Source organism: Berghia stephanieae, chromosome 5 (genome assembly GCF_034508935.2).
Source record: "Berghia stephanieae isolate SIO BIC M18660-M18661 chromosome 5, UCSD_Bste_1.3, whole genome shotgun sequence".
Classification (NCBI taxonomy): domain Eukaryota; kingdom Metazoa; phylum Mollusca; class Gastropoda; order Nudibranchia; family Aeolidiidae; genus Berghia; species Berghia stephanieae.
The window spans coordinates 5,693,090-5,706,522 of NC_088364.1; the positions used below are offsets into that span (position 1 = coordinate 5,693,090).

The window sequence follows — 13,433 nt, forward strand, 5'->3', positions numbered from 1 at the left end:
CATATTTTGTTCTCTTTCAATTCTTCAAATAGTGACATTATCTCATAACTTATATAGTCAATTTGTTCATGGTCACGTTATTGTGAGCTGTACAAGAATTGGGTTACTGGTTGGGTCCTCGTCCCCCCTTTGGGCTTGTGGGGGTCTTTTGACCTCCCATGGTTGGCAAAGAGGTCAGTCTTAAACTTAAGCTTTTATATAGCGAATAATCCACTTATACTGGGTGGGGATCCTGACCTCCCATAGCGGGCAGGGAGGTACATACTGTGCCTTCTATCCCCTTATATCGGTTTTCCAACATGCTTTCTGTCTTTGTCTCAGAATGAGATTACTTGGTTTTGTCCTGGCGCTGACCGTCAAATGCATAGTTATTGTTTTGGGAGATATTTTTTTTCCTTGTAAATCATCTCTCTGTTATGTATTTATTATTTTGAATGTATAATGTAAGCATTTGAGTGTGTTCCTCTTTGTTGGATTTTGTGCTGTGTCTGGATGAGACTTATACTGATCCCTATTTGTTCCCAGTTCCCCTTTGTCTTACTTTTTCTTGGGTGCTTTAATTGTAATTCTAGAACTTTTTACTATTCCATTTTCTTCCTTTTTACTGGCGCTGATATAAACCTAAATGTGTTGCAAGCACCGTAAAACCCTTAAAAACAAACATCCACTTAATGTGTTTAAAGGGTTCATGGCTATTCGCCACGCTTAACTTAAATATTGAGACATGACGCATGTTCGGTGATATTCCACTTTTGCTGACAGGAATAATGCTGTTAATAACCAGGTATTCATTTTACACCTGAGTAAGGTGAGAGTATGAGCAAAACCTTTTCCAAGCACTCCAATTATGCGCCACTCAACAGTCCCAGGACCCTCCGATCCAGGGTTGCCAATTTGGCAGATTTTCTGCCAAATGTCCTTTTTTTGGCAGAATTTGAAGTCGTCTTCAGAGAAAAATTGGTTTGGCAGTTTGGCAGATTTTATTTTCCGAGGCCTAGGGATGAATGTATAGGTCTATTCCACGTTTTCCATGGCAATTTTTATGTATTAGTGATTTTTTTTTAACTTGGGAAATGAAAAAAAAATTATGACATCGGCCTTGAGAATGTTTTGTTTAACAAATGATGAGTTTCAAGGGGTACTATAAATAGTACGGTTTGGCAGATTTTTGTGGTATTTGGCAGATTTTTAAAATCCAGTTGGCAGAATGCCTGAAATAAATTTGGCAACCCTGCTCCGATCCAATGGCAAGTGTCATGCCACTACATAGCCGTCTTAGTGTCTTCCATTCCCTTGTCTTTTTAGCTATCTTCCTTTTTCCTGTCAGATTAAAACCTCTAAGCCTCTCTTGTTTCTTTTTGTCCAAGAACGGGGTTTCTTGGTTATATTATATCCATTATCTGACATTTGGGGAGGGGGATTAATTTTTTAGACTAAAACTAAAACATGTGTTCACTGCTTTTACCCCTATTTGAGGGCATGGTGTATAAGCAATCATTTATTTTATCTCCCTGTAGGTGAGGACCAGAGATCTAAGCATTCTGTTGCTGAACCGTCAGTGAATTCTTGTGTCTATTCTGCTCAGTTCCTGTTTCCCAGGAGTTACAGATAATTTGTTGTTTACCAACATCTTCCTTTTCCTCTCTGTGATATGAATTTTAAATTGTAAACATTTTAAGGCTTTGCTAAGTTATTGCCATGATGGAAATCACATATTTAAATAAAAATACTGGCTACCTTTGTCCAGGTCACGTTCCTTTTCTGGTCTGCTCGCATTCCTGATTTCTCTAGTGCTTTTGGACTTTAGGATGGCTGAAAAAGTAGCTAGAACCTACGTCCATATTTTTTCAGACGATTGGAGCTCAGTATCAACAATGGTTGCATATTATGTCATCATTCCATCATGTCGGCGGGTCAACACTCCGGAATATCGAGAATGAAATCGCTGACTCGTTAGAATGTTTGCTGACCAAAAATTGATTCATCGTTGGTGGAAATTGCAAAATTGTATTTTAGTGGCAAGGCGACAAATTTACAGTGGAACCTCCCGATAACGACATGCCGCGGGACCGAGTTTTTATGTCGTTATCCGGAGGTGTCGTCATTTAGAGGTTTCCAAGATGGCGGACAAAGTGGGCGTGGTAAGGCCCGCGGGACCAGTTTTTATTACGAACATTGACAAAACAAACAAAACATTGTAGTGTATTCCTCTTAGAGGGTTCTTGTGCGTGTGGCTGGATGAGACTTTTAGGTGATCTGAACTGAATACACTGATAGTGTGCTCCTGGAATCTACATCTGTTCCCTATTTAAACCATTCCCCTTTGTCTTACTTTTTCTTATGTCATTTCAATTGTAAATCTAGAATGTTTTTTGCTATCCAATTTTCTTCCTTTTTACTGGCGCTGATATGACATAGATGTGTCACAGGCGCTGTAAAACCCTTTAAAACAAACAAAATTCCTCCTCCTCCCACAAAAACACTACTACCACTGCTACTACTACTACTATTATTATTATTATTACTACTACTACTTCTATCATCACATAATATCACATTTTCCAAGATTTTGTGTTTACTTGCTTACACTTACATTTATACCTTGGTTTTTATTAATGCATATCAGCTAAGATTCATCAAAAAAAAAAGCTGCGTGCTCATTGGTTCAAGCAGGAATCCTTTTTTTAAATTTTTGAGTACTCATACTCGGTATTTTTAGTACGAAAACTGCCGAAAATTGCCAAAATGATGTCGTTATTCGGAGGTTTTATCAAAATGTGCGTCGTTATTTGGAGGTTATTTTTACTGATCTTAAATAGAAAAAAAAATCAGGACCACGGGTCAATGTCGTTATCAGGAGGTTGTCGTTATTCTGAGGTGTCGTAAGCGGGAGGTTCCACTGTATTCCCACGAGCTCCATTTCATCCTTGGACCAGTAAAAATTAACACGCGATACAGAAAAAAAATTATATAAAAGACAATTTATTACATTTAAGGACTTGAGAAATGAAATGACTGTGATTAGCGTTGTTACAAAGATTTTAAAGGATCATTATCCGTAGAGAGTAGCTTCCCTTGGTTTGGTCCCAGGCAAAGCTGCAACATTTCTCTTTTTTCATTATTTTGTTTTCGCTTCTTTTTTTTTTCCCAAAATTTGCCACGATTTGCCAATTTTGGGAAATTTGCGGATCGCCCTGATATTTGCGGCCGCAAAAAATGCAGATGACAGTCTTGTTAGGCTTTACTTTAACCTCTGTGTGTGTGTCTAGCTGGGGTTCTTGACCTCCCAAACTAGGCAACTATGTAAAAGATTACTTCATTGTGGAGCATGGCATGGATGAGACGATGGAGAGAAGGGCAGAGATAGACAAAGGCCTTGGCCCCCAGTCCCATAATTTCATGTGTGCTATGACAAAGGCACAAACCCACATGTTCATGCGTGTCCTATGGCAACATGCTTGTGTATTTCAGTGAATCTTTGACACACACTCGAATAATATAGCCCACGTTTTTTCTTAATTGCAGCAAGTGAATGTATTGTGCAATGAGGAGACTAAAAGATGGAAGGTGAGGGGTGGAATGATTGAGAGATAAGTATATCTTATCCCGACTCACATATGGAGTTTATCTTAAATGTTTTAAATAGTGCAGCTATGGTCTAGTGGTATGACATTCTCTTTTGGATCAGGTCCTGGGTTCGAGTCTCACTCTACACATAGTCGAGTCCTTGGAAAAGGTTCTTTACTCACATTCTCTAACCACACTCGGGTGTAAAAATGAGTACCTGGTCGTTAACAGCGTTGTCTCTTGTCGAAAAAAATTGTAATATCGCCTAACAGGTGGTCTCATTCTGCATGTTATCATTGCTGTTGGTCAGAGACCGCTTGTAAAGCGCTTTGAGCATGTTTAGTGGATATTTAGCTAATGATTTAGAGCAGAAAAATCGGGACCCACCTCAGATTCCAGTGTATAACAAGGTACAAGGAGATGAATTGCAATTACAATGAAAATGAAAAGTAATATCTCTCAAAGAAAAGGGAAATAAATCTGGCAGCTAAGCTAAGGACCACAGCCAGTGCAAGGACGAAGCAGGATTAAAATATTCCAGGACAAGGACACATCAACTTGAAAGTGAAAGAGGAAAAAATGAGGGGGGAGGGGATAAGAAAAGACTGATCTTCCCTGCTCAGGGAAAGCAAGGCCTACCCTGCAGTTATCAATACATCACAAATTTGCAGGTCAGATAACCCTACTCTATTGTTTCAACATAGTTGTCATGGGACAATTTTATCTCCATCACAACTCAGAATGAACCCTTTCATCCTAGCCAGACCTGCCAATAGGCACAAACTAAAAAACAGCATCACATTTTACTAAGACAAGTCTGTCCTGCTTAAAGGTAACCTGGAATATGTGCCGTAAAAAGTAATAAAGTACCAAACATGGAATGTTCTGGGCTCAAAATCCTTCAATCAACAATGAAAACAAATACATTTACTAAATAACTAGATCGACTGCAAAATATTTCTCTACCGGCAATCTTGATTTTTTAGTAGTGTATATTTTCATTGTTGGCTGAAGAAGGGTTTTGAGCCAGAAACAATCTGTGTTTGAAGCTGTTATATTCATTTTTGTTTATCACTTTCTCCAGTCCACAGCCTAGCATCACTACGACTTGACTGTTATCCTCTCAGCTAAGGACCCTGTCAAGGGTCAGAACAAAACCAGAAAGCAACATAAGAGGATAGGACAGCAAGTGACCCCCTGCAGGACCCCACCCAGTGTCCTGCTTAAAAGTAATCTGGTGTATGTGCTGCGTTGTTCAGCTTGTGAACCAAACAAATGCAGACCATTTTCTCCCCTTCCCTTTTATCTTTACAAGGTGACAGTTCTGAGTGGCCAAGATGGCCAATATTATAGTTTTAGAAAACTAAAGAAAAATGATGATTTCATTTTTTAGTGTGGATCCCACAATCACATTGTTTATTTGTCATTGAGAGTACTGTCATTCAATAATAATTCTTACGACAATACAAAAAAAAACGGAGGTGATATTTACTATACATGACATGACAAATGGAAATGAATATCATAATGTACATAATGTGTAGAGTATAAAATAAGATAATGAGTGAGGTCAAAATGACCTGCCCCATGGTCACCAGTCATCGTTTAGTCCATATTCTCCTGGTCTTCAATCTTAGGGGCCAAGTAGTAACGCAGGAAACCCATTTCTGGGATTTTGTATTCGACAACTGAAAAGAGAACACGAAAAATATTTATTATGGCTATTGTCATTTGATAAATCTCATTTTAGATATATACCAACCTGAATCTGAAATGCCTAAATTAGTTGTGTTCCCCATTTCATGAATTAAAGTGAAAACCATTCACTGTATTTGAGAAAAATGACTTACCCTAAAATATCTAATTTTTTAAAATGTTCCTATAATCACCATTTTAACGGATTTTTTTTTCCTTTCTTGTAATGGCATATGTCATTTCAGCACCAGTACAAAATTTCGAAAATAGCCAATCTGCAGTGTACCTAAGAATGAAGAGTAATGATTATTCCATTTCTTCCTTTAGACAAAAAAAATAAAACATAAAAACCTGCGGCCCAAGACACTGTTTCATTCAGCCCACTAATATCCACATTTCCTTTACATTACCCCTTTTAATGGCAATACTTTCTTCACTAAATTTTCATTTATACACAAAAATTGCAGATTGACATTCATTTTATTTTAGAGTCAAGAAACCGGGACAATGTATTTCAAATTATTTTTAGTCTTACTCTACACAACACATGAGGAGGAATAGAAACGTCATCAACAACATTTAAATACTCAAATTCACCACACCACTTGTGCACAAAAAACTAAATTGTCAAGGAATTAAACAAAAAAGTATAACAACTAGAACTGGGGCTTTAAAAATACTGACAGGAATGAAGACCATTAAAACAAAAATTTATCATTCAAAAACTGGACTTAGTAGTGTGTCATCAGATCTTTTAAAATCAAAAACTTTAAAAATGATAAATCCCACTGCATGCTTTTCAATTGTTACAGCATGATAAATGTGGCCTCTGTAAGTTTTAAGACCAAGAGGCAATCTTTAATCCTTTTCATATTATTACACTATCTGCTTTTATCTACACCAATCTATATCCAGCAGCTTCCTTTCAATTTAAATATGGATATATACGTATAAATTCTGTATTTATAATATGCAATAAAATATTAAAAAGTGAAACATCTCTTGATGAAAACTCACCCAATGGAACTTCAGGAGACAAAGATAAAGTGACCTGGCCTGATAAAGGAGTAGCTTTGGTAAAGAAATTGAGGTAACGAAGGGCGAAGGTCAAACAGACTCCCTCGTTCATGTCAATGATAACTGCTTCCTCTTCCTTGTCTGTGCTGGCACTCTGGGCCAATTTAATATTACCTTGATAAAATGAGAAAATTTGCCAACATAAATTAATATTCAACATAAAACAGTCTCGTCTTTTATGTATAAAGAACAAAGATGCATGACGATTACAATTCTGCCACATACAAAGATTTCATCATAGACTTTAAGGGGTTCAAATTTTGCTAAATAACAACTTTTTGTTCTAGGTCCAGATTTGCAAAGTTAAATTTTAATATGAAACAGGAGAAAATGTTCTAGTTACTCAGAAACAACTATTAATAATGTTTAAGCCACAAACTAATAACATTACATCAATTCCTAAATACAAAAAAATTATAATTCATATTTTAATTATGGTAAAAATCATGCACTTTGGATTTATACATCAACCACTCCCTCTTCCCTTCAAACTCAAGACATTTTACAATAAATCTAATGTAAGCTGCCAATGTCAGAACTACCGTGTGTATATATAAAAAAAAAAAGAATTCATTTTAATAGCAGAATTTTGAAAAAAAATAAATGAAAATTTTATAAACATCGAAATAAATATTGTCTTGAACAGGCATAAATAAAAAATATCGTAAATTAAACTTAAAAATAAAAAATTTAAATAAAGTGCCCAATCATAATACATCAAACAAATAAAAATTCACTCCATTCATTGCATTGAATCAGACTGAACTTGAACAAAGACTCGAAATGAAAAATAGAGTTAACTCACCAGTTCCAAGATCTCCTGTGACAGAAAACTTGACACCATCCTTTGTACAGGCAATGACAACAGAGTCACCCAAGTTGCTCAAATCTCTGCATATCCTCTGGAATTCAGCGCTTGGCATTTTCACAATACAGGCATATTCTGTTTCCTGAGAAAGAGGAGATAAAAATAAAAAGGGATTGAAATACCTCGGGGAACATGAAAAACAGGGATCATTTTTTCCTTGTCTAGTTGAATAGCGTCTATCATTTAATCTACTAATTAAACTAAAAGTTGTACAATATAGCCTCAAACCAGAATTGCATGGGGATGAACAGGTTGTCAAAAAGTGAACCCAAAGCCAAAATTATCAGAAAATATGAAATTTTAGATTTTTTCCTCTGAGAAAACAGATTCTCTCAACATCACAAATAGATTAATACATATATTTGGCTAGGCCAGGCTATCAATCTCCGCACTAAATCACTCCTATGTGATATAAATATGAGGTAATGGGTCACACTTGAGCTACAAAATACTATTCTCATAGCAGCCAACTTTTCAAAGAGCTAAAGTGGGTCATTCTAATGCATAAAAATAATACTGTTATGACCCAAAACAGCTGTATATTTGAACTATCATATAATATAATCTAGACATAGAACTTTCTCTGTTCATCTTATAAATTTGCTAGTCCAAAAGGCATAATCCTTTAATATATAGCTTGCTCTATGGTTTTGATAATACTGTCATTATTAATCGACCCTAAAAGATACAGTACAAGGCAGCTCGATTAGTAACGTTATCTAAAAAGCACGAGCATATAACACCGATTTTGGAGGACCTACACTGGCTACCTGTAAAGTTTAGGATTGAATTTAAAATACTCACCCATGTTTTCAATTGCTTAAACAATTCCGCTCCTGTTTACCTTCAGGAACTTATCCACCTTTATGAACCCAGTCGAAATTTCAGATCTGCTAATTTAAATATCCTAAGGGAACCCCCAAAATCGTTAGTTTTTCATGAGAAATCCTTTGACCACCATGCCCCTCGACTGTGGAACTCCATCAATATTGAAACTAAAAATAGTGAAAATCCACTTATCTTTAGAAAACGGTTAAAAACTGAGATTTTCTGTAGGGCATATAATTTGGACTCTGAGTATGTATTTTATTATAATATATTATGTTATCATCGAATTTGTGTGGTTTTAACATGCCAGTTCTATATTTGTATATCATACATGATGTGTTGATGTAAAGCGCCAGTGAGCAATTCCAAATTGGAACTAGGCGCTATATAAGTTCATTATATTATATTATTATTATATGCAAGGGACATTTCCATAGATATGTCCAATTTGTTAACTATGCTATTCTGAAATATCCACAAAGCTCATCGTAATCAACAATATGTAAAATAGCTACCTATTTTGTATATCAAAGGCATGCATGTTTGCATTGTAACAAAATTCATACTTACAGGAATTTCAAGGTGTTCTGTGTCGAGATCGATCAATTTAAATTCATAGTCAGAGACTCTTTCTTGGTCTGATAGGAACAAAAAGATTAAATCAAATAATGGTTTTATATAAATTGAAGCAACTAAGGATACAACTATAACAGCAAATCAAATGGCTACAATTGAGTGGGTTAAAAAAATATGTAACCGAGAAGTAAGTCACAGATATAGATATATATAAGTTTCATCTGCAAAAGCTCAAGGAATAACGTTTTGTTGACCCCAATGTCTTTCATTAACAGCAAATGACTGATCAGGGCATTATTTACAAGAAATTCATTCCAAAAAAAATACTATCAACCACAATTTAATAATAATGGTCAAATATTGCATGGCAATGTAATGTAAATAAAGTAAACATTTTTTCTTAAAGGCATAAATGAGGTTACATCATCTCATCAGCTATAAAAATAAATAAATTAAAAAATCCTGCTACAGGTCTTAGTTTTAAGCTATCACTTGAAAACACTCTCCATTCCAACTTTTGGGCCAATGCAAAAGACAATTAGGCAGAGTTCTCACATTTTAATACTGATAATAAATATTTTTAGAATATAAAGTCAAAGTCCACTTGGTAACATTAAAAGTAAAGGTCAATACTCACTTGTAGATTCAAAGGTGAATGTGGCTGTGTCTGCTTCTTCTGCTGCTTTAACTGTGATTATGTCATCATTACCAGCACACTTCAAAATTTTTGCCAAGCTGTAAAAGAAAAATGCATGAGGTGAAGGGGGAACATCACTAGAGTCTAGAGGTCAGTGGTGGTGTCCTATCCTTTGTCATTGTCTACAAAAGTAAAAAGGCCTGTTCTATTTCTCCGAATGCTCAAGAAAATAAACTTGAACTGTATTTCTCTAAATGGTCAGCTGGCCTCCACAGTAGCTGATGGGTTACGGATGCAATGTTGATGCAAAAGTAAATGCTCAGAGTGGACAGGGAATTCTCATGAATCATCAAGCTAGTGTATTTTAGTCACATTGTTGACAAAGACAGATTTTATCAAAAAGTTGTTCGATCACGAATACTCCACGGTGCATTCACTTTTGCACTTCGCGATGCACTATCAAAAAGAGAACAATAGTAGACCTAAAAAACAAAGCCAAAGTTTCAAGACGGGAACAGAGGTTGAAACTGTAGCAACCCCTAACTTTCGATTTGAAGGTGTCTAGATAACGCACTTTACTTTTTTCATACTTTTACTTCCCTCCAGTTAAATGTGGTAAATGTGGTCAATTTTAGCTTAGAGACGAAACAGTGAAATTTATCGCTCAGCAGCTCAGTTATAATTGGCTACCATTGGGATCACGACAGGTTTGGAAAGTGAAAATATAATTTCACAAAGGCTGTGAAAACACACTGGGATATGTTCAGACACGGCAATTCTAAATAGTGTCGCTTAGCCTTGGCAATTCAATATAACCATCGTTAATATAAACGGCCCATGAGCAATGCATAGCGCTGTGGAACATTCCTAATTACTTTACAGTCATTCGACTACGATTCGATTCATGAATTCTTTCTTTCTTAAAATAGACCTGTAAATGAGCTCTATAAAAATTGACTGAGACTGAAACGGAACCTCACAGAAACCCTTCGTATCGTATCAGAAAAATCCAAAGAATCGAGATGAATAGTAAACAGCAAGCTCACTCGAGCAAAACAATGGCAGAAAACGTCCTAATTTGCGCGGGAATTAATTAGGCGACTTACCATTGTTCCTTATAATTAGGTACCCAATCAGTGAAGAAACGGTCAACCAGTTTGTTTACAACGCGAGGCAATCGAAATGTGCTTGTAGCAATCTATCCTAACTTTCGATTTCAATGTGTCTACATATCGCACTTCCCCCGACATTCGCATTTTAGTTTTTAATGCTTTTAAGACGCCAGGTAAATGTGGTCAATTTTGGCTTAGATGAAACAGTAAAATTTATCGCTCGGCAGCTCAGTTATAATTGCCTACCGTTGGGATCACTACGGGTTTGGAAAGTGAAAAAATAATTTAACTAAGGCTGTGTGAAAATACCCTGGGATGTGTTCAGACCCGCCTTTTCTAAAAAGCGTCGCTTAGCAATATATACATCGTTAATATAAACGGTCCCCGTGAGCTATACGTAGCCCTGTGGAACACTCCTAATTACTTTACGGTCATTCGACTACGATTTGTGAACTTTCTTTCCTTTTTAAAAATATATGAATTTGACAAATTGACTGATTTCAGTTAACTGACTGAGAATTTACAGGTCTATTAAAATATTTGAATTTGACGAATTGACTGAGAATTTACAGGTCTAGATTCTCGCAAATAAAACTAGAGAACAGAACCCATTCAGCGAGCAATCTGAGAGAGAGAGAGGCCTTCTGAAAGCTCCTACACATCCCCTGTATTCTTGTTCTAGTAGGGGGTTTGGGAGGGGAGAAACTACTTTCTCGTTTTTTAAGGCTGCCCCGGGATGAGAATAGAAAATCGATCGAGCTCTCACCCACGGGATGAGAATAGAGGTAGTTGCCCCTTCTCGCTATTCTCACCCCTGTAACCAACAGGTAGGGAGGGTAGCCTAGCCGCCGTCCCTTCTCGCTATTCTCTCCCCTGTTAACCAACAGGTAGGGAGGGTAGCCTAGCCTAGCCGCCGTCCCTTCTCGCTATTCTCATCCCTGTGTAGGGTCAGCTTAACCCCCCCCCCCCCCTTCCTCACTACTCTCACCTGATCATCATCTCTCTCGTGACTATTTTTAGTGGTACTGGACGTAAGGAGGGTGAACATGCAGCCCCGCCCCTTCTACCTATTCTCATCCCTGTGTAGGGTCAGCTTAGCACACCCCCCCCCCCCATCCTCTCGCTATTCTCATCCCTGTTAACCAACAGGTAGGGAGGGTAGCCTAGCCTAGCCGCCGTCCCTTCTCGCTATTCTCATCCCTATTAACCAACAGGTAGGGAGGGTGCCCCGTCCCTTCTCGCTATTCTCATCCCTATTAACCAACAGGTAGGGAGGGTGCCCCGTCCCTTCTCGCTATTCTCATCCCTATTAACCAACAGGTATGGAGGGTAGCCTCGCCTAGCCACCGTCCCTTCTCGCTATTCTCATCCCTGTGTAGGGTCAGCTTAGCACCCCCCCCCCCCCCCCGCCCTTCCTCGCCTCTCACCTGATCATCAAATCTCTCGTGGTACTGGACGTAAGGAGGGTGAACTTATATGTCGTGCATTTAAAATGTAGACTGGCTGGCTTGAGATATGGGAATCATTGTTGGAAATCTGTCTACGGGATTCTCTCTCTTTTTAAGCGAACTGGATTCGCCCAATTTCTAAGAATTGGACTTTTCCTTTTATGGGCATATTATTATTTTGTGTTGACTTAGCTGTCTCAATTTCTCCCTACGTTAGGTATTTTAACGTGTTTATATTTTCTCGCTCTCTCCATCCCCCTACCCCAAACTTTATTTCTCTACATCTTTTATATTGTTTGTATTTCCTTTCTCTCGTCCACTCAATATTTCATATCTCTCTCGCCCTCTCCCCTCTTTCTCTATTTTAATTTGTTGGTATTTTCTTCTCTTTCTCCACCATTCTATTTCGTCTTCCCCCCGGGGGGTGAGAATAGTCACTCCGTTTTTTTAAAAGTGTCCAAAAGCATCTCTTCTGGATTGAATCATTGTCAGGCAGAAGCAGAATGAGAAAAGATTGTGAAATAAGTTAGGGAGCGACAAAAGAAAGCAGAACAGTTGAAAAAAACTAAGTTGAGGCGAGGCTGGGGCATGAGATTGATTTTAAAAAGGGGCATCAAAATAAATTCGTACTCACTTGGGTAAATTCAAGCCGAGAGAGATATTTCTGTCGCATCTGAATTTCTCGAACCCCTCTGATTTCAAACTCATTGACACAAGACTGACATGAGAACTGTCCATAGCTTGAAGGACGATTCCTGTGCTAGAAACATCGAAGATCGCCTCTGCAAGCAAGTCTTTGGTTGCTTCCATCAATTTCTTCCACATAGAGCCTTGAATAAGACGTGCCTCAAACATGATGATGGTTGATAAATTAAACTTTTGTTTAAAATTATTAACGATACAAAATTAACTGCAGAAGTTAATCAAGAGGCGACGTCTTGGTCCGTCAGAAACTTAGCAGAAGAAATGAATCGCGCCAAATATTGAGCGCTAAAAGTGGCCTTTTAGTCATTTCTTTGACGAATGAGAATTCTACTTCCAGGTCAAGCTGATATCGCGAGAAATTAATTTCGATATGATATTATATCAATAATCTAGTAACACTGAACAGTGTCAGGAAAAAAAAAAAAGGAAGATGGAGTACATATATATATAAGTAGCGGCGTAGCCTGAGAGTTCAAAGAGAAGGGGCTGAGACAGAATTGAATCAATTGAATGTGAAGGACCGGGGAATGGGTTCAAGAAGAGTAACTATAAGATATAGTCATACAGCATGTATACAAGAGAGGTCAATTACAATTAACAACATGAGGCTAAGACTTATAAGTAGACATCACTGCCAAAGAATTTGGTAATATATAAATGTATGTCTTTGTACAAGCGCTTCCGAGCACTTTGGTGGAAAGGGGCGCTATAGAAATTACGTATTATTATTATTATTATTATTATTATTATTATTATTATTATTATTATCATCATCATCATCATCATCATCATCATCATCATCATCATCATCATCATCATCATCATCATTATTATTATTATTATTATTATTATTATTATTATTATTATTATTATTATTATTATTATTATTATTATTATTCTTGTTATTATTAGTAAAAGTA

At 37.0% G+C, this 13,433-nt stretch overlaps 1 protein-coding gene across 1 annotated transcript; it reads right to left on the minus strand.

Moving 5' to 3' along the window:
- Positions 1-4,947: 4,947 nt before the first annotated feature.
- LOC144972289 (proliferating cell nuclear antigen-like) lies at positions 4,948-12,833 on the minus strand. The gene is made up of 6 exons (XM_078913377.1): positions 12,443-12,833; positions 9,249-9,346; positions 8,606-8,673; positions 7,145-7,289; positions 6,280-6,453; positions 4,948-5,255 (listed from the first exon to the last, which is right to left on the minus strand). The coding sequence occupies exons 1-6, from the start codon at positions 12,661-12,663 to the stop codon at positions 5,173-5,175; spliced, it is 789 nt and encodes a 262-aa protein (XP_078769503.1). The 5' UTR covers positions 12,664-12,833; the 3' UTR covers positions 4,948-5,172.
- Between the last annotated feature and the right edge of the window lie 600 nt (positions 12,834-13,433).

What these genes read in the sequence shown, in the direction of transcription:
- LOC144972289 (XM_078913377.1), bottom strand. Translation starts at nt 12,663, where the DNA reads ATGTTTGAGGCACGTCTTATTCAAGGCTCTATGTGGAAGAAATTGATG. An exon ending in ATTCACCTTTGAATCTACAA is followed by an intron (nt 8,674 to 9,248) that starts GTGAGTATTGAC and finishes TGTTCCTATCAG; the next exon opens with ACCAAGAAAGAGTCTCTGAC. An exon ending in CAGAACACCTTGAAATTCCT is followed by an intron (nt 7,290 to 8,605) that starts GTAAGTATGAAT and finishes CCTCTTTCTCAG; the next exon opens with GAAACAGAATATGCCTGTAT.